Raw genomic sequence first — 21,748 nt, 5'->3', positions numbered from 1 at the left:
ATCTTGATACTACTCTCATAGAAGCACGCTTAACTACGGAGTTCTGATAGGTTTACGACAATCACGGATTTAAAATGTATTGTGTCAAAAAGTGTGTAAATATACATATAAGCACATCCCCATTCCCATACCAAAGTGACGTGGGACGTCACAATATTTTATGTCACTGCTCATTTTAATTTAGGACGGGATTGTCTTAGAGTCCATTTAGCCTTGCGATTTCTCAGGTCAAAGTGCGTTTTTAAATCATATCGTGAAAAATACCTCGTTCGGGAATATTTTTTTTTTTTAAAAAAAAAAAAGTGTTTTGAAAATGAGGAAACATTCATGTTTGCAAATCACATGTAAGAGGTGTGTTTTTAAATACAAAACTATGATTTTAAATATCAAAATGTGATTTTACTAACTACGTAACTGCGTTTTTTAAAAATTGAAATATTTATGTTTTTAAATCTTGGTTTTGAAACCGCAAAACAATTCAGACCCTTAATATTAAATATGTATGTTGATTAGAAGTTTTCAGTTTCTGTTTGTTTCCACGTAAAATATTTTCTAAAATTAATAAAACATTTTTAAAAAAACAAAATATTGGTTTTCTAGTATTGGGTATTCGCAGAGATGGAAGGTTTAAAAGAGGATCTAGAAAGGAAAATGTTTTGCGCCTTCAAAAAAAAAACATTTTACAGAAAATGATTATGAGATTTTTTTCTCGACAATTTTTTTTTTTTTTAAATGGTTGGCCAAATTTTCTAAGTGCTGCCGAACACCCGAAAATACTAAAAATGTTTTATGGAACAAGCGAAACCCAAATTAAGCAACATCCAATAATAAGATCGGAATGTTTCTAATTAAGGAGCTAGAACATTATTTTCTAGTGCTTAATAAACGAGACATTTTAGGGGATTCCCATCTTTTCATCGATCGAACTTGGAATGGCTAAATCGTGTAGTGTACTACTCCTCCATTACACAAACGTGGAGTCCAATCTATTTTTATCGAATTTGGAATGATGAAATCGTGCAATATTCTTCAAGAAAGTGGACTCCTAGCCTCCTCCATTTTCTTATTTCAATTATTTTTTCTGTGATCGATCAGTCGTTTCTCTCTCTCTCTAAACGATGGGCTACACTCAACTCAACTTCATCGATAATATATATCTATAGTTTGAAGATATATCATTAATTCATTATTGAGCACTATACTATGTTTTCCCTTTTACATACCCAATTGTATAGAGGCAATGTGTTGCACGTTCAGGATCATCTCTGATCCAACAGGCCCACTAGTACTAGACCACCAAACATAAATGGCGTGCTGCAACTCTATCCCCCACTAGGTGTTTGATGGAATTTCTATGGATTACCTGATTGAATCAATAAAAGAATAATAGACCCTGGCCTGCATCAATATCCTTACCGTATGTTTTGCTTCTAAGCCCCGGCCCCCATCGACACAATGAGTAAAGAATGAAAGGGAGACAAAGTCCTAACTAAATCATAACATAAGAACCTTCCTCTATAATTTGCACGATCAAATTTTTATATTCAATACCCGTGTTTTTTTCGTTCTTTTTTTTTTTTTTTTTCCCTTAATTTAAAAGGCAGACGGAGCAACCAGAATAGTTACTTTTTTTGAATGTGATCATAGTAGTACCTCTCACTAGGAACCGCAAAAAAAAGGGCAGACAGTAAGAACCGCATGTACGTCTTCCTTCAAGTCTGATTGAGCTATAATCTGACCCAGTTCCATCAATACATTAGTGAAACCCATGGTAATTTTTACTAATCACTAATTATGCATGAAAATTTTCATTACGAGACTCGAATTCATGCTCTAATATATTAATAATATATATATATACATGACCACTTTAAAAAGTTTCGTAGAACCACTGAATCACATCCGGCCAGATCGATGGTAGAACACTCATGATTCTTTGATTTGCATGGCCATAGGACCAGGCTAGATCGTCGTATTTCTAATTAGTATAAGTGCATCGTTAGTTAAGTTTGAAAAAAGAAGTACTCTAGGGTGAATATCTCCATCCAAAATATGAAGCCCATAATAGAAGAGACTTTCATGGCCGACAACAAAAAGGAAATGAATGAGGATCACTTTCTAAAAGGCACTTTCACATCTAACACTCATTGTACGATCGCCGTAAAAGAAGTGCATGTTTTTCTTTTAAAATAATTGTACGATCCATTTTAACTCTGAAAAAAATTAATATAATTAATTGAATAATATTACGTCTCATGAAATGAAGATATTATTAATTACTTGACATGGAAATTAAGGTAAAGTTGATGACGAAGGTTTTTGCACGCCAAGCCAGCTGGCCAGACGACTGGTTCCTATAAAATAAGGAGAAGGTTACCAGAAAAGTGTCGGCCTCTTGGGATTGTCTGATGCTTAAATCAATAAAGTATTCTCAAAAAATAAATAAAATTAAATTAAAATAAAGAGAGATTAGGATAAAATAGGTCGTTAATTTCCTGATTTCAGAGATGGTAACCCTTTTCATGTAAGACTCGAGATCTGAAGACTATCTCTTATGAATGTTGTGTGATTATTTACCATGTAGTGAGATTATAGCTGTGCAATAGCTATCTGATCATTTGCCACATAGTGGGCTTGTTTGAACAGGTCCTTTGTGATTCATCTCCACTGGACGTTGTGAGTTTTGTTTTGCAAAGACGGGTTGATTGGACACAGCCTAGAATGATAGGCCAAAAATGTTATAGTATGATTACTTAGCTTAATAGGAATTGGATTCCTGCTAGATGTCATATTTCAATTCACACCCAAAAAAAATGAATGCATTTTACGTCGTTTGAGTAGTTACGGCGCATGCAAAATGCCCGAAAGACGACGCTATTTGGTTCTCGTCGTTTCTATTAAGTCGCTTGTTGTCGCCGTTTACTGTGCAACAGCGGAAGACCTTGCTGTTAATTAGTATTATTTACAATTGATCTGTTTCAACAATACTAATAGCTAGCTTAATTAGGTCTCTGAAAGCATTGTTAGTTAATTTGTATTCTTTTTCTTTCTTTTTTTGCGTTTTTATTATTATGTTTTCCCTGGGTATGCTTGGAGCACTAATTTGAGAACTTGGAGCACAAGCTTGGACTAATTAAAATTAGTCTTGTTTTTTGTCATTAAACGTGGCATTGAATATCTACGCATGCACTTATCGTATCATGTGATCACTCAGAGATGATCACAACAATTCAATGATGCCCCTTTTTTTTTTCTTTTTTCTTTCTTTTTTTCTCTCTATATACGGTTGTGGCATGCATTAATTCCTTATAAATTAATGTTTTAATTATTGAAGCATCACAGCTTCTGCTCATAAATTAATAAATATAAGCATCGTGGTTGAACATGTGGAATGTGCTGATGCGTCACCGATATCCCCCATTAACTCTTTTTTTTATTTTTTTATTAAAAAAAATGTTAAATTGGTGGTGATTATTGTGACAAATAATGAGCCATTTTAATTAAATTAAAACCTAGTAACGTTGAGTTGGATTATGACATTCCTTCTGTCTAGCTTGATTCATAAAATAGGTAAATCCGGCCAACAATTACCAACCATCGATCTTATACATCCTTAATGAAATTGCGGCCGGCTATTATAGAGGAGCAGTGGAGGAATATCAATTACTAGAAGCTAGGCAAAATGATATCCAAAATTGAATACATTACATTAAATTATCAATTGTCTTAAAGTTTATATTACTTTTCACACTCGCTTATCACACTTTTTTATTACCGGCCGGCGTTGTGTATTTTAAATAGCTTTCCATGTCAGTAATTTAATAAAAATAAACGAAAGTCACTTAAACCACGCCACGTCAACAACAGGTGTAAAATAAATATGAAGAATAGCATAATTTAATCTAGTAGCATGTTTATTTTTTAGTTTAAAATTTTAATTATTTACTTATTATTCTAATACACTCCTTACCAAAAAAATGAAAAAAAAAAAAAAAAAAAAAAAAAAAAAAATAGATAATTTCTTTTCAACCTATTTTCAGATATTTCCAAATGGCTCTACCCTAATCTAGCTAGCTGACATTTTTACTAGAAAGTATTAAAAAGTGAAAAACTTTAATTGTCAAATTATGATTAATTTTTCATTAAAATGGCAATTAAAGTAACCACCAGTGATCGGTGAACCCGTTGATCTATTTGCAACTCCTTTAAAAATATTACCTAAATGGTATTTCTTTCCCGTATTTCTTTCCCCTTTTTCAAATTTGTCGTATAGTGTCCAATAAGTTACTAGGTTAATTTAAATGCTTCTTTATAGTTTCGTAAATTATTTTTCGAGTTTGAGTTTTTCATTCTCAAATCGTCGGTCCACTGCCAAGCCAGCACCGGGCCACCGACGGCCACCCTAGACCACCTCAAACCACCGTCAGACCACCATCGAGCTACCCCAGACTACCATTGAGACACCTCTGGACCACCACCAAGCCATCCCAAACCACCATTGCGCCACCCTCGAATCACCATCGAGCTACCTCTAACCACCACTGAGTCATACTGAACCAGTACTAAGCCACCTCTGAACCACCATTGAACAACGACGATCCACTACTGAGCCACCTCTAAACCACAGTCAAACAACCACTAGGTCACCGCTGGACCACCGACAGGCTTCCGCTAGACCACTGCCCAAACGCAAATTATGAGGTTAATTTTTTTAAATTATTTTATATTAATATTTTTATGTTGTAAATAAAAAATAATTTTATATATTAATAGGATTGAATGAAAATGTAAAAATTATTTATAATTTTTCGTACGCGGTAAACATAAAAAATATTTTTTAAAAAATTAATTTTTCTAAAAATACTTTTTAAAAACAAATTATTTTACGTCGAAAAAAAAAAAACAGAAGTCAGATAATGGGCATCATGGAAGGAGCACCAGGGCTATTGGCGGACAGGAGCTTTGTGTTTCTTCGAGGATTTATTAATCAAACCTTTCTTGTTAAACATCAGTACTTCATCACATTTCACTGCTCTAGCTTCTAGATGTGCCTGCTTTGCATCCCATTATACATTTGTTCTTCATCATATTTGAATATTCAAGTTTGGATGGCCGGTGATGCTGACAGGGGGTAAAGCCGCACGGCCGGTGTCCTGGGGTCCATGGATTCCCAATGACAATATATATAGCTCCATTTAATATTTGTTAATTAATCTTGGTTGAATAATTAAGAAAAAAAAACACTAGTGCACATAATTGGATGTATTTGAATTGAATAATTAATGCTACTTTTTATACTTATTTTATCACACAAAATTTATATCAGCTGACACGATGCATTTTAAGTAATTTTCCATTTATTTTTTAAGTGACTGCCATATAAAATCTCTTTAAAATACGTAACGTCAGCCGATGTAAAATAAGTATAATAAAATGAGTAACCCCACTCATTTGAATTATTCAAGACAAAATATTTTGCCAATTTAAAAATGATAAAGGTTTCGTCTAAATTGGGTTAGAAGAATTAAACCGGCATCTGTCCTTAGAGCATGTGATTCTAACATGTACTAAGCGCATGGTGTGAGCAGTCCGTTAGTTGAGCTGACGGAGTGGGAGAATCTGCTATTGGGTGCAACACCCTAATGAGAGTGCACCCGGCCCGAATCCTTATCCGTTATTTGACCTGCAAGACATTGAGCCTTCCAACTAGGTCCCTTGGTTATGGGCAACCGGGTCTTCTAGCAATGTGGTGGGTGACCTACAAGAAGTCCATTTGTAACTTGACCACAGTAGTTCCCCAATTTCATTGAATGCTGATAATCGTTCATTGGAGTTTGTATTGTAAACCCATCGAAAATAATTAGGCCCTCCCGTCCAAAAAGAATCCTTTAAGTAATCGAAATAAAACAAACACAAACACAAGAAATCCAAATTATTCTAGTTCGTCACCAAAGTTTGGGGGAGGAAAAAAGTTAGGCGAGGGAAATCTATTTTTTCAGAGTATGATATGTTAAATTACTACTTATTTCAAAAGTTTAAGCTAATACATGACTATAAATTTAATCATTTAATCAATACTTCAACACCTATATATATAATGCCAACATAATCACCCTTTAATGCCGCGGTGGAATCCATCTTCTTCTTTAAATTGCTAAGCTGATCATAATTTATACAAGTAGGTATGACTCGAAACGTGGCTTCCACACAAAAGTGTACTTGATCTTCTTATTCAAATATGACAAGGCACTAGGAGACCGTGGCCTCCACATGAAAGTGAGCTCTATCATCGACTCTAAAATTGTTTATTTCTTCAATTATGAGTTTCTTTAACTTGGAAGGTTGCTTTTTCTAAGCCCATATCCCATAAAGTTGAAGACCCTAATTTTGTTCCTTGTTTGTGCGTGTTTTAATTCATTTTTTGTTGTTTCTCTACAAGATCCCACTTGTAAGATATGTTTAAAATTTCTTTTCTTTTCTTTTTTTTCCCCCTTTTTGACAATTCACAATTTAAAAAAAGGCTTCCACACAAAAGTATACTTGATCTTCTTATTCAAATATGACAAGGCACTAGGAGACCGTGGCCTCCACATGAAAGTGAGCTCCATCATCAACTCTAAAATTGTTTATTTCTTCAATTATGAGTTTCTTTAACTTGGAAGGTTGCTTTTTCTAAGCCCATATCCCATAAAGTTGAAGACCCTAATTTTGTTCCTTGTTTGTGCGTGTTTTAATTCATTTTTTGTTGTTTCTCTACAAGATCCCACTTGTAAGATACGTTTTTCTTTTCTTTTCTTTTCTTTTCTTTTTTTTTTTTTTCCCCCTTTTTGACAATTCACAATTTAAAAAAAGGTTAATAAAGGAGCGAGAAATATGCCATTTGGTTGAATACTAAATATTTATAAATTATTGATGTAACGTTAGATGCAAAGGTGACCATCACGAGCCCTCCATTTTCGTTTGCTTTGTAGTACAAAGAAAAGTACAAACAGTGGGTTGGACAAAGCTGGCCATAAACCATAAAAAAAAAACTCTATCTCTAATGCTATTATTCAACCAAACACACGTAAAAATTAAGAAAAAATTTCACTTATAATCTTTTATCATTTTTACAATCATATTTTTAAATTTTAAAAAGTATCAATTTAGTGTATTCATTTTTCAATTTTTTGTAATTTCATTTATCTATTAAGATTTTTCGTTAAATTTTGTCAAAATATTCAAAATACCTCTTTTTCTTTTTTTAATATATATATATTTCAAAGATTCAGGCATGGATATTTTTGTAAATTCCGTTAAATAACGCCTAAATCCTTTCAATTTTTTTTCCTAAGAAAAAAATGAGTATTTTAGGAATTTTGACACCCTTCCGTTAGGATTTAACGGAAAATTCTAACGGAATTGTGAAATTGAAAAAAAAAAATGAAATATGGATACACTAAATTGATACTTTTTAAAATATATGGGATAACTTCACAAAAGGCCAAAAGGGTATCGAATTATACGTCGTTTTAAGATAAGGATACTGAACTAAAAAACGTCTCAAATTGGGGTATTCACGTTTCCAAACATCTCACTTAAAGATACTCCGTTATAATTTCCTGTTAAATTCTTCCAAAATTTTCAAAATACCCGTGTTTTTCTTTTTTATAAAAAAAAAAAATATAAAAATTTTCAAAGATTCAGGAATCAGTATTTTTGCAAATTCCATTCAATTTGACCAATACCTAAATCCTAGATTTTTTTTTTTTCTAAAAAAAAAGTGGGTATGGACACCCGAACAATTAATGATAGGACAAAGATTCTCTCCATTTTTATGGTGTAAATGATACCACATCGATCATTTAAATTCTTTGAAAATCCTGCCAGCATATTTATCACATGTCATTATTTATTGTTATGTTAAATATAACAATATTAAATCTTCACCATAATGATGAAATAGGTGCCGATTTGGCGAGGGCCTTACTTCGATCAGTACGTCTTTGCTGAATTTCAATCATAAAAAGATGACATGAACGGTACGCGCATATGTTTTTTCACATATATTCTAATTCGAAGGCTTTCTCCAATAATTAAAGAAAGAACTTGATCTAAGATAATTGTTAGTCTGACATTAATAATAGTCTTCGAAACCAGAAAGTTTCAATCCATGAACTCATGAAGAGTGATCTAGAGCTTACGACTTAACTACAATTCTACCTCATTGGATCGATTGCTAATAGTGCACGAAAAAAAAAAAAATCTAGAGAAAAAGACCAAATCTTCATAATTTAATCAAATTCGGATTGATGATCGATATCGTGGCTTTCACACGAAAGTTTCTTACTTAAATTGTCCTATTACGTTATAAGTACATATATATCTTTGATGAATATTCTCCTTAAATCTAAGAACATGACCCAATTTGCTCTTTACTTGCAACTATATATCGAAGATTTCATACTAGTTCTTCTTTTCTTTTCTTTTTCATTCGGTCGTGCAAAGTAGAGCATGTACGATAGATTTCCAAGGTTTAAAACCCTTGAAAACCATATAAAGAGGCATATAGAATACGAGCTTAAGAGAGTTATTGTGAAAAATACATATATCTCTCTCAAACTATCATTTTATTGTTAATGTGCCATCTAAACTATCAATTGTGTCAATGTCTCCCCTAAAGCCAATAAAAAGACAAAAATAATCCTAAAAATTAAAGGTTTCAATAAATATTTCCTTATAAATTCTTGAAAAAACAAAATTGATTTTTGTTGGTAGAGGCCTTCATGATTATTGTGATAAGAATAGACTATTCTCAAGGATATCTTCCTCTAAATTTCACAACATTATATATTCTAATTAATGTGATTGTTTAATACATGCAAGCCTTTAATTATACATATACGGTCACTTAGAGTGATCTCATCAATCTAAGTGATATCCTTAGGTCATCAATCTAAGCCTTCAATACATATATTGGCCATGCATTATGAAAATTAGCAAATTAAGATCAAGTTAATCCGCTCGCAACAACCGGTAATAAAATTAGGTCATGAAGCTGCAATATTGGCTTATTGGGAATCCTACGCAGCCCACATTTGCAAAAGTTTGGTCGCTACCTACTTAAAAGCACTTAAAAATATATGTAGGACAAAGTAGAACAATATCTCATATAGGTTATAGCTTCTAATTGAATGGTGGGCTTCCACCTCTGGAGACCGGCCATCACAAAAACGACAACCAAATCCTTAGATTTTTCATGCAACCTTTGGTGAAATTGCTGTCGTGTCATAGAGGTAGTGGCGAGTTTCTTTGTATTCTTCTAATCCTGTACGTGCATCTGTGTGTGTGTGTACATGTAATTCAACTAATATTTTAAGGGTTTGTGTGAGGTGTGAGGGTGAGGAGAGAGTACTTAAAAGGCGAAGAGTAGGTTGGATTTGGTGTATGAGCAAAAGGAAGTTGGTGTAAAGAGCTTCGACTTAAACATATTTCTTAGAGAGAGCAAGTGCAAAGGTATGCTCTTTTCCAGTACTGTTTTGTAGATAAACATTCACAAAATAACATGAGTTATTATTGACACGTTGCTTTCACTCTTCAGTCCTTGGTATATATTCACACGTACAATTAAACACAAGCATGTACGCACGTTTAGCTATATATCTCTGTATGATCAGGAGATGCATCCATGCATGTATATGGGACATGCATGCATTAGTTGATAGTCATACGTATGTATATGTACATGATCGAATATTGTATGTATATTTCTAATTAACATGAAGGTCTTAGTCGTCCCACGTCAAACTAAGTAACATCCAAAAATTGCTCCATCGAGATTTAGATCTGTAATTAGTACAGTTATTTTTATGTTTTTGCTGTCCTTTCAATCTCGAAGTGTAATTGCAAAATGTGGTTCTTTTTTTTTTCTTTTTCTTTTTTGCAGTTATCTTCTTGATTTTCTCCCCCACAAATCTCTACCACTGAAGCTAAGATTATTGCGATTAATGTTTACTTTATATATATGTGTGTGTTTTTAAAGTGAAAATTTATTGAAGAAATTCAACAAGAACAAAAAGAATTTAAACCATGAAATCCACCTAGTTTTTTTTATTATTATTATTATTATTTTCTATTCAAACGGGAAAAAGGGAAAACAAAGAGATCGATTGTATGAGTACTATGAACTCCCCGTAGCTAGTTCAATTCCAAAGTGAGTGTGTATAACCTTGGGCCTAGCCCAAACCACTTTTTTACCTATTTTATTTTTCTTATTTATTTTTTGTAATATTTAAAAGGTTTTGGATAGCAATTAGCTAGCTCTCACCTTCTCGACAAAAATAAACATTATATCATGTTGAGATAAGCCACAACTCAACCAACCGAATGCAAGTGCAAAATGTGAGTAGGCTTTGAAGCCCTCTAAGAATCATTAACTCTAGGACTAATATTAAACAAGTAAAGATAGGTTATAAATAATTAAGAAGAGTAAAATTCAAGTGACTATCTTGTTTACGTTTGAGTCATGAATTTAATAAATGATTTCAATTAACGAACATTTCTTTAGTTGATTTTAATTGAGTTCAAGTTCTTGACTCTCCAAAGATCAAAAGTAAAGGGAATTGAGTAGTCTCTTGATCAAGCTTAATCTCATAATTTTTCACTTTAAGTTTAGAACTTTTATAAAATAAAGCTAATTATTTCTAATTAGATATTACGTCCGTATAATTTTTAACATATATATGTATATTGGTCCTCCTTTCTAGAGTTTTAGGATGGTTGGACCACCTAAAAAAAAGCTTTACAGAAATAGTTAGTCATCCTTTCAAAGCCAATGGAAATTGGATGGCAATTTCTTTAGGTGGCCGATCACTTATCTTGACTGGGCTGATCGATTGTAGTAGAAGTCATTTTCTTTGATAAAATTTTGATTATTTATTTTAAATGAGTGGTCAGAATTAAGAGATTACGTGCTTACATATCCACAACAAAATGGTACTTCAATTATAAATGGACTTTACACGTCAAAACCGTACCAACTCCACTAAATTAAATTAGGTTTAATTGGCCTTCTAAATTTATTGTGCGTTTGGAATTGCGATTTCATAGACAATAAGTGCGATTTTAAATCAAATCGTAGAACATAAATCATTTGGGAACTACGTTTTTAAAAATTGCAATTTGAAAAGATAAAAAATCTATTTTTTTCAAATCCCAGGTAATATGATTTTTTTTTAAAACACAGAATTTTAAAGGTTAATTTACAATTTTAAATGCTAAACTGCAATTTTCCCAAACGTTTAACTGCATTTTTAAAAACCATTTTTTTCAAATCACACATTTTAAAATAATAATTTTAAATTGGACTTTTTGAAATTACAAACACAAATAAGGCGTCATCATCCGTCTGTCAACGTCCGTACCAAGGCCCCCACCCCCATCCCATCCCATCCCATAAATGAATAAACGATCAACTCAAATAGACAGAGTGCCTAACCACGTACACAAAGCGCGCAGTTGAAAGTTCGGTGGGGGAAAACGTGCGCTGTCAGCACTGACCACACTGACGATGTGACTGGAATTTGGATTAAAGATCGACCCAGATAAACACATCCCCAGTTAATCACAGCCGACTTTGCTTTCTATTTAGATAATCCTTTGATGATTTGATTTGATCCCAAAATTCCGTTCTTTTTAATGTTTCTAATTAAACAGTTGTTTTACTTCTTTAATATCAGTACTCCTCAATGGTGGGGAAACTGCAGTTGGATATTATATTCCATGTGGCAGTTCGGATTTCATTTATTCGGATTACGGCCAAAACACTTGTTTGATCAAACGGGCGACAATAAAACAATCCTATTACACATAGGATGCTCATTTTTGCTGTTATCCAATATCATGGGTCCATTTATATATAAACATTAATTGTAATATAACCTGTACTCTTCCAGATTGATCAGTCACATGTGTGCATCCTTATACATATGTACGTACGTAGATCCAGAAATATATACAACTAGCTAGGTTTGCTAATTAAGCTCATCCCATATCACATGTATAGCTAATTGGTCAAAGAAGTAATAATCTCACGATTGAGAATACAAGAGTAGTCATCATTATTGTATATAAAAAGACCTCTTTAACCACCCATGTATTTAATTAATCGAAAATTAGGGTAATTTATAGAGTTAAGATTTGAACTCAAAATTCTTATTTTTATACCATATTAAATCATTAGCAATTTATTTTGGTGTTGTTGGCCGGTGCCTTCAATTTATTCCACGTACGTACGTAGAAAATCTCTCCTTAATTACTACAAAATCGTAACAAGCTCATAAAAAATAATAAAATAAAGGAAAACAATTCCTAAGGAAAAATTTGTAAGATTTCTTGATCGACTTAACGAATTAATTAGATCGACCAAATGACGATAGTGAAAGAATAATTTAAGCATCTTGGACTTAACGGTGGGGTTGGCCGGAATAGTTCCAAATCTTACCAATATAAAATATATATAAAGTATACGGAAAGGGAAATTCGATTCAAAAAAGTGGTCAATTATCAAAGTAAAGTACAAAAAAGGAGGTGGGTATCTTCCAAGTCAAAAGGAAGGGGCTGGATCTTCGCATCAATTATTATAAATGAAAATAAAGTTTTACAGCATATTTGCAAAAAAAATGCTACATACTGAAGAACCATTAGCTCTCATACCAGTACTGCTAGAGAAATTTATTGTGTATTAAGATACGTACCCTTCAATCCAAAAGTTTAAGCCAATAGATTTTAGTCCAATTTTATTATACTAGCCACTCATTTTTACGATGTTTTTTCAGTGTAGGAATTAATTGTTTTTCACTCACACAAGTATACACAACATTCATCCCCCTCCATCTTATTTACTTCAAAGTTTCATTGGATATATATGTCTTACAATATTGCTTTTGGACAACCTTGATCAACAACTAGGAGAATCATTGGAGATCCCTCTTCCCCCTATTGAAAAAAAGAAAGAAGAAAAAGAAAGAGAGATTTATTGGAGGGACACTAATTGAAGTAAGAAGCCTCCCAATCACTCCCATTAATTTTGTTTTTTGCGAGTTTAAGCAATATCGATCCCCATCCCTAGCTAGGTGCCGTGAATGATGCTAAACTTTTGCAGAAGTACTATTCTTCGATCAAGTGAGATTTGAGGAGAACATGAAATAAAAAGGTACTCAAGAAACAAAACAAAAGGAAGTTTCTTAGTATCTCTAGGTTCAGTTTGTTTCAATTTCCAAAACAGTCGGTGATGTTTCCATTCATTTTCCCACCTTTTGGTGCAAATTTTTTTTTTATGGTATGATAATTAAATTAATTAATCCGCTCGCATGCCTGCATGGCCTGGGGTCCATAAACCCCATAGTTTTTTAATAACTATTTGTGGTTCACCTGGGGAAGAGACGGGTCGAATCTTGTCACAAGAAAGTGTTCATACAGACAAAGACATAGTGGGTGTGTTTCTTCGGATTATGTTCTTTTGTTTTTACATGAATTATAGATTCTTGCTGTAATGTTATCTGGGAAATGTGGAACCGAGGAAGGTTCATGCAATTCCTTATATGGTCTCCCTCAGTCACATTTTTCTAACATATTCGTTGTCCGTTTGTACAAAAGAGGTTAATAATATTTGTCCCCGTACGTAAATTCTTCCTTGACCGTACTATACTGAGGGAGGTTCAGCTTTGATAACGAAATAAGAGAGTGAAAAGCAAAGAGTAGCATATATGAAGAACTAAGGGAGGTTTCAACTGTCACTGACTTCAAGAACTTTGTTTAAATTCACTCTGACTTCTTCGTAGACTTGTGCCTTTTTCTCACATATATAGACACTTGGCTTTTCGATATCTGTAACCCCTTGTTAAAATATATACATTGTGAGATATATATCAGAAAGAATTAATACTAGGTTGGTAATATTAGTACATTTCTTTTTAACTTTGTTCTTATGCATCTTATAATAGCTTGATAATTAAGTTTTCATTTCCGTTGCGGTTCTTCCGACAATTAATCACACACCCGATGTCTTGGGATCACTCCTTAATTGGTGTTGAAAAAGTTGTTCTTCAAATGTTAACAGATTAAATAATGTTAATTGCCAAATGCAGATTATAAAGCTTGCTGGCATCTTGTTCTCTCGATTGAATCAACTACACCAGAAACACTTCAAACCTTGGAGCTAGCTAGAAATACAACATTTGAGGTTGTTTGGCACTTTGATATCATGGATGAGAACAGGAGTCTGGATTCAACTTGGGGAAGATGGAAGAGGAAGCCAATCTTTGTTTTCTTTAGAGATTCAAGGTACAGTTTTTGAATGTACGTGCTGCATTTGCAAAATATTCATGTGTTGGAGAAGTATCTATTTGTGTTTGACAAATGTGATTACTCCAGGCTTGTTTTCAAGTTGGATGCTCTTGGTTGGGAGATACTAGGCATTGCATTGCCTGCTGCCCTTGCCGTAGCTGCTGATCCCATTGCTTCTCTGATTGACACAGCATTCATTGGTCATATAGGTACACTTTTTCTTATTCTTCATGGCTTTCCTTCCCATAATAGGATTCTCTCCGTTTTACTTCCAAAATCTAATATTGTTGTATTTAATGGTGTAGATATGTGACGTTTCATATCACTTAGGTATAAAAATGAAAATGTACTTATATGTATATTTGTATCCTTCTTATAATAAAGCGTTTTAAAACCGTGATGTCATAAACTTATTAGAATTCTGCAGTTAAACATCATAATACGAGAATAGTATTAAAAGGAGTGACCTTCTAAAAAGTTTAATTCAAAAAATTAAAAACAGGCAATATTGTATAGTTGAGAGTCAATTCCTACAAGATCTTGACATGCATACCATTAAAATAAAAAAAATGTTACGATATTATTTAGTCCGTTAAATAACTTTATTAAATCTTGATTAACTCCTGATTATGACTTGAGACTGTTGTAGTCAAACATTCTCGCGTTTCGTGAGAATCTTAGCATTAATAATATGAGATACCAGCCTAGTGGGGGAATATTAAAATTCAAGCATAATGTTGGCCACCTCAGCGAACCACCACCTGCCGGCAGCCATCTCCGGCAGGCCATCCAAAATAATGAATTATTTTTGTTCTAGCTGAACAAGAACTCTGTAATAATGTGTTGCCAATGTACACAATTTGCATATTACGGTGATCAACTGCAGTGTATTTTTTTCTTCAAAGGGTCAACAATTACTAAAAAGAAGCTTTTTTCTTTCTTTTCTCTGTACAGGACCGGTGGAACTTGCAGCTGCCGGAGTTTCTATTGCCTTGTTCAATCAAGCTTCAAGGATTACCATATTCCCACTGGTCAGTATTACAACTTCCTTTGTTGCTGAGGAAGATACTGTTCGGAAAGTCGGCATCAAAGCTGCAGCAGAGAAGTGCTCAGATAAAAATGGTGAAACAGAAGATGATATGCTTGAGGACATGGAAAAAGGTGAAGCTGGAAAAAAGATTATGGACTTGGAAAAGGGTTCACCTAAAAGCAGTGAAATGAAACCGGAAAATACGATTGCTGAGGAAGTGGCCGTAAAAGTTGCACTAGGAACAAGTAAGAGCTCAGAAAAGAGTTTATCAGAAAGCAGTGAACCGACGAAAGAGTCTTCGGCGCCGGAGGATGTGGAAAAAGATGCAGCAAGAAAGAGTGACGCGGAAGTAACACCAGAAGAAGGTATATATACTCTCTTTTTTTAAACTCTCTCTCTTCTCTTGTGTGGCAGAACAGTGAACAAGTGTACGCCAACACAGATGTTCTAATACTCCATTTTACGTGTAAATTTATTTATTTTTTAATACGTGAGACCCGATGCATATGATATTTAATTAAAAAATAAATAAATGACCGATACAATAATCAAACTTAAAACATTTATTATGATATTATATTAAATTTTTATTTATTCTAAAAACTTAAGCTAGTAAAGAAAAAGTAAATTCAATCATTTACAAAGTATTTACTAAAACTGACATCTTAATTCATGGTGATTCATTAATTATCAGATTTCGATACAACTAAGAGCAGCAAAGATCCCTCTGATGTTGGTTTCAACAAAAAGAAGACCAAAATAAAACACGAGAAGCGCCATATTGCTTCAGCATCAACTGCACTACTTTTTGGTGCAGTTCTTGGCGTCATTCAAGCTATAGTCCTAGTATTTGCGGCCAAACCTCTCTTACATGTGATGGGTGTGAAAGCTGTAAGTGTCTTCATTACGAGTACCTATATGTGTGTGTGTGTATATAGATATATATATAAGATAATAGCATATACGAATTCAGCTCTTAATATATTGAAAATGCATGAAAAGAAGTACTGCATCTCTCATCCTTTGTTACTTTTTCTGGTTTTTATTTTATTTCTCTTAACAGAGTTCCCCTATGCTAGCCCCGGCACTGAAATACTTGAAATTAAGATCACTCGGTGCTCCTGCAGTTCTTCTATCCTTGGCCATGCAAGGGATCTTTCGAGGATTTAAGGATACAAAAACTCCTCTATATGTCATTGGTAGGCTCATGAGTTTTCCATATATTTTGTATCCCACTCTTTTTGCTCATCCTGCTTATTAGAATGTTGTTAATCATTTGTTGATGACTGAAATAAAACTTGATTTGTTTGGGTGAAGCTTAGTTTATGGATGATAAAGAGTATAATTGCAAGAAATACAAAATTTAAAAAAAAAAAAAAAAAAAAAAAAAAAAAAAAAAAGTTCATTTAGCATAACACAATTGGAAGAATATACAAAGTAGCAACTTGAGCATAATGGTATATATTACCCCTATTTGAACTATATATAATAACTGTCTTGCAATTATTAATTAGCGCGACATATTATTGGATTGGATCCTCTATAATTCAGCTATCTAAATTTTATGCAATTCTAAGAACCCCACAATTAACCCCTCTAGATGCTATCTAAAGTGCATAAAATTCGGGTAATTAATTATGAAGAATCCTCGTCCCAAATTACTAGCACTAACTTGCTTAAGTACTTGAGATTAATGATGGATATATACATCCCCTAATTCTCATTCATTTCTTTGTTTGGTCTTAATGTAGTTGTGGGATATACAACAAACATCATTTTAGACCCCATACTTATCTTTGTCATGCGTTTGGGCATCAGCGGTGCAGCAATTGCGCATGTTCTTTCTCAGTAAGTAGTAGTCATGATTCTTTTATTTTCTTTCCTAGGCATCTTCACTGCTATTTGTGATCTGATGGTTGATATATGGTCCTTTTTAGGTACTTGATTTTGTCGATCCTCTTGTTTATGTTAATGAGAAAAGTTTATCTCCTACCTCCGAGCCTTAAGCAGTTGCAGTTTAGTCGATTTTTCAAAAATGGTAAGGGGTTTAAATATTTCTGCATCACTAACTTAATTTGCTTTCTGTCACAGAGATTGACACCTCAGAAAATTTTTCGAAATCATAATATAGAGCATGCATGTTAAAAGATTACTCAATCCAAAAGCTTAAACTTATGGGTTTGAACTCAATTATGTTATGTTAACAACCTATTCTTATCACCATCTTTCCAATGTAGAACTCAGTTTTTGTACACTCACACGGCTCGGATATAACCAAACCATGGTTAATGACACTTGATTTGTCCTTTTATCTGTTGTTTTGCTCTTATAAGTTATATCCTCTTATTGTTTCTAGTCTTTTAATAATTACAAATGGCTTTTGCTTACCTTTGTTTATATTATATGCATGGTCACTAGGTGGTCTGCTGTTAGCAAGAGTGGTAGCTGTCACATTCTGCGTGACCTTGGCAGCCTCGTTGGCTGCACGGCTGGGTGCAACGCCGATGGCTGCTTTCCAAACTTGCTTACAGGTCTGGTTGACATCATCGCTTCTCTCAGATGGCTTGGCTGTTGCTGGACAGGTAAACGACATTTTTTCTTCTCTCATAATTCTCTCTTTAATAACAAGAGTGGTATTAAGCCGTTATTTACATGACAATATATAATTAATGAAATAATTAAGAAAAAAAATTGCTTATCAAATTTTCTTAATTATTTTCTTAGGCAATTCTAGCTTGTGCATTTGCTGAGAAAGACTACAAGAAGGCAACAGCTATTGCAAACCGGGTATTACAGGTAATCAAATATTTACATATAGGGTATGCGAGTCATTCATGATTATGAAAAAATATTAATAATAATCTTCACAAGATTTATTTTACTATTAAGATTTTATTTTGTTACATATAACAATATACTGTCACGGTATATATATATATATACACACACTATTAAATCTGTAATATTTAATCAGAATCATGAAACGAATCCTCTCTATTTCATAATTATTTGTCTCATAACAACAATTAATACTAATATTTTCATTTCTAAGATTTCAATTTTCCATGGAATGATCACACAACTTAATTTGTGAAACATTTATGTCATACAGATGAGTTTTGTTCTGGGGGTGGGGCTTGCTCTCCTTGTTGGAGTTGGCTTGTACTTCGGAGCTGGGATCTTTTCAAGAGATGTTAATGTTCTACACCTTATAAAAATAGGACTCCCGGTACATTTTCCCATCTATAAGATCAAAATTAGAAACTGTTTTAATTAATTTCTTTCTTTTCGACAAACTAATTATTGAATTTATGCACCAGTTTGTTGCTGCTACACAACCGATCAATTCATTAGCTTTTGTCTTCGATGGGGTGAACTTTGGAGCGTCTGATTTTGCATATTCTGCATACTCCTTGGCAAGTTTATAAGCTCTTATTCTACTGTCCATATGTAGATAGAGTTTGATATATATTTTCCAACTTATTGCATTTTAAAAATTCTTTGTTTGATAAAAAGTTCCTTGTCAACTTTCTTTCATCAGGTTGTTGTGGCCGCAGCAAGCATTACATCCTTGTTCATTCTTTATAAAAACAACGGATTTTTAGGAATCTGGATTGCTTTAACCATCTATATGTTTCTGCGCACATTTGCTGGTATTTGGAGGTAAATTTTTACTTTCAAAACAAAAACATTAAAAAATAACCCAAAACACAAAATGCACATAAAATACTTAGGATTGTTTTCACTTTTATGTCATACCAAAACACCTTTTTAAAATTTTTTTTAAAAAAAAAAAAAAAAAAAAAAAAAAAAAAAAAAAAACATGAACAAAAGGAGCCAAAGAACTTTGTTGAGGGAATTCTATAAATTTTATGCTCTGAAATTGACTTGCCTCTCATAAATTTGCAGGATGGGCACTGGAACAGGACCTTGGCGCTTTCTCAGGAACAGATCGTTGCCCTAGGGATTGCAATTACCTCTACGGCTATCTATACTCAAGCAACATATTTACGATGCTACGTTTCTCTTTTTGTTTTATTCCACTCATGTTATCAGTTATATATGTACGTAATTGGTTTACAGACATTAATTTTTTTTTGCATTTGTTTTCTCTACTCTTGTTTGTGTCAGGATTGGACCTACTAAAATATCTTCGTGTTAGAATGCCATTAAAATTTTATAGTATTGGTGACTTATTGCCATTCATCATGGGCAGCATAAATTTGATTACTCGATCTATTTATATATATATAGTGAAAATTGAAGCCTCAGGTTAGGAAGGCGTGAGGTTTTGTCACGTATAACAACATTACATAAGATTTTTTTTTTTTTTTTTTTCATAGCGTGTTGTTAGGAGTATTACAATTTTTAGTACAACTTCCTTACAAACTGATGTGACAAGTTACTTAGCACTTATTATATCAGCCACTAAACTAACGTGACTATTCATGTGATACCCCGTGCCAGTGGCTTATGACACCCCAATAGCTTATAGGGGGTGGTTTGACCACGCAGCACCATCATCAGCCAAAGGGGTGGCCAACCACCCCTCCTGGCTGATTATGGGGTGGTCAAACCACCAAATGGCTTGTTAAGCTACTCTTAATGGCTTTGAGGGTGATTCGACCAAAAACCACCACTTATAGTCGACTAGGGAAATTAAGTAGTTCGGCCATCCAAAGTGGACCGCAGAGGGGTGGCGCCGGCCGAATGATGTAGATTAGATTGTATGTCCACAACTTTATAGAGAAGTTTGTGCCAAGGAAGAATGTTCTAAGAGGGGTTGCTAGTGAAATTCAGCAAGTACTTGAGAGTTTGCTTGACCTTCGCTTGAGGGTCACTTGAGTGAAGTTGCTATGGGAGAATTTGCTCAAGTCACGATCGAGGGTCGCCCAATCTGGAGGATGAGATGTTGTGGCAAAAATTCTTGTGAATTCGCTCAATGATTCGCTTGAGTTTCGATCAAGCGGAATAATGTGATGATATATATATATGGGTAGAAATTCCCGAGAGTTTGATTGGTAGTTTAATCGATTGAAAATTGTTATCTTTTGTGGACTAAAACTTACTCGATCCTCGCTCGAGCAAGCTCTTTTTAATAACAGACAATTGTGAAATTTTCTTTTCACGGTTGGGACCCTACTCATATTTAGGCACAATAAGCATGGTCTGGCCGCCCCCGTTGATGTAATTTTCTAGTTTTATAAATAAGAACACTTTTGAGAAAGTATTTCTTCAGTTTTCCAATAATCCTTAGCGTCTTCTAGGATTTATACGAGGTTCTAATTTGTTTCTAATAACTTTCCTGTTGGGTGGTCTTAGACAGACAGACAGACAGACCGCGCGCGCACGTCCCATTGCATGCATGCATGCAGCTCGCCAATTTTAGGATCCAAAGCAGCCTTTGTGTACGTAGCACGTAGGTTCACGTGACAGTAGTACTGTGTTTGCATGCATGCATGCACATCCAAACACACACTACAAAAAAAGGTGCATTAAAATCGGGTTCTGATCTAAGTAAGCAACAAAAATCCACATTAAAATCATCGAATCGCCTAAAAACCAAACTCACATGACCTCTTGCGCGTCTTAAAAGAAATTCAAATATTTTTTGTTTCCAAGAACAAGATTCCAATGTAAATATGAGTTCAAACTGAATCAACAAGGGAAATTTACAACCAAATTTGACATCTTTGAGCCTAAAGAATGAAAAAGAGCATCATTGTTCATCAAAAAAAAAAAAAAGAGCATCATAACAACAAGCAGGGAAAATAATTAAAAAGAAACCGAGTAAATGCATTTTTTTTTAATGAATAAATGCATGTCTTTTTCTTTTTTCTCATACCCAAGAAAAGAAAATGAGAATGGATGACAAGGCCCGGCATAGATCTTACGGGAATAGACATTAAGCAAAAAAAATCAATGAAATAAAGAAGAGCATAAAACAAGATCTCATAATTGTTAAAGTCTTGATTAAGTGATTAAATTTACATCTTCCTATTAACTTAAACTTTTGAGAAAAGTTGTGATTTAACATGCACGTGTGGTATCAGAATCCCGGCCACCACCATAAAAATTTGTACAAATTAATAAATAGACCCAATTCATCAAAAACCAAGACAAAGGAATCAAGAGAGCATACAACGTCCGTGAAATACCTGAACTTAGAAGCTGGGGGTTAAAGGCAAGAGTGACGGGTGGCTGCTAGATAGATCGGTTGTTCTGCAACGGTGAAAATAGAGAGAGAGAGAGAGAGAGAGAGAGAGAGAGGAAGAGAGAATGAAAATGGAGAGAGGGGAAAAAACCATATCTATGTTTTGGAGCTCAAATTCTCGACAACATCTTCTTCTTCTCCTGCTTTTGTTCTGTTGTTGCTCCACGCTTGAGAGTGGA

General features: G+C 33.7%; 1 protein-coding gene across 3 annotated transcripts; it reads left to right on the top strand.

Annotated features, from left to right (window-relative positions):
- Window positions 1-9,362: 9,362 nt before the first annotated feature.
- On the top strand, window positions 9,363-19,626 carry LOC133879835 (protein DETOXIFICATION 43-like). Of its 3 annotated transcripts, XM_062318606.1 has the most exons (15): window positions 9,459-9,495; window positions 12,949-13,192; window positions 14,127-14,322; window positions 14,413-14,534; window positions 15,280-15,720; window positions 16,050-16,246; window positions 16,419-16,554; window positions 17,107-17,203; window positions 17,293-17,393; window positions 17,774-17,937; window positions 18,080-18,151; window positions 18,468-18,584; window positions 18,676-18,771; window positions 18,897-19,018; window positions 19,265-19,626. In XM_062318606.1, exons 3-15 carry the CDS (start codon window positions 14,243-14,245, stop codon window positions 19,317-19,319), a joined length of 1,800 nt encoding a protein of 599 aa, XP_062174590.1. In that variant the 5' UTR covers window positions 9,459-9,495; window positions 12,949-13,192; window positions 14,127-14,242; the 3' UTR covers window positions 19,320-19,626. The 3 variants fall into 3 exon arrangements, with proteins under 3 accessions (XP_062174589.1, XP_062174590.1, XP_062174591.1); XM_062318605.1 differs by lacking the exon at window positions 12,949-13,192 and having other exon boundaries at window positions 9,363-9,495; XM_062318607.1 differs by lacking the exons at window positions 9,459-9,495; window positions 12,949-13,192 and adding an exon at window positions 13,778-13,927.
- Window positions 19,627-21,748: the final 2,122 nt, after the last annotated feature.

This window comes from Alnus glutinosa, chromosome 10 (genome assembly GCF_958979055.1).
Source record: "Alnus glutinosa chromosome 10, dhAlnGlut1.1, whole genome shotgun sequence".
Taxonomy (NCBI): domain Eukaryota; kingdom Viridiplantae; phylum Streptophyta; class Magnoliopsida; order Fagales; family Betulaceae; genus Alnus; species Alnus glutinosa.
Note: the sequence above shows the minus strand (reverse complement) of the source record. Positions and strands in the feature narration are given on the sequence as shown.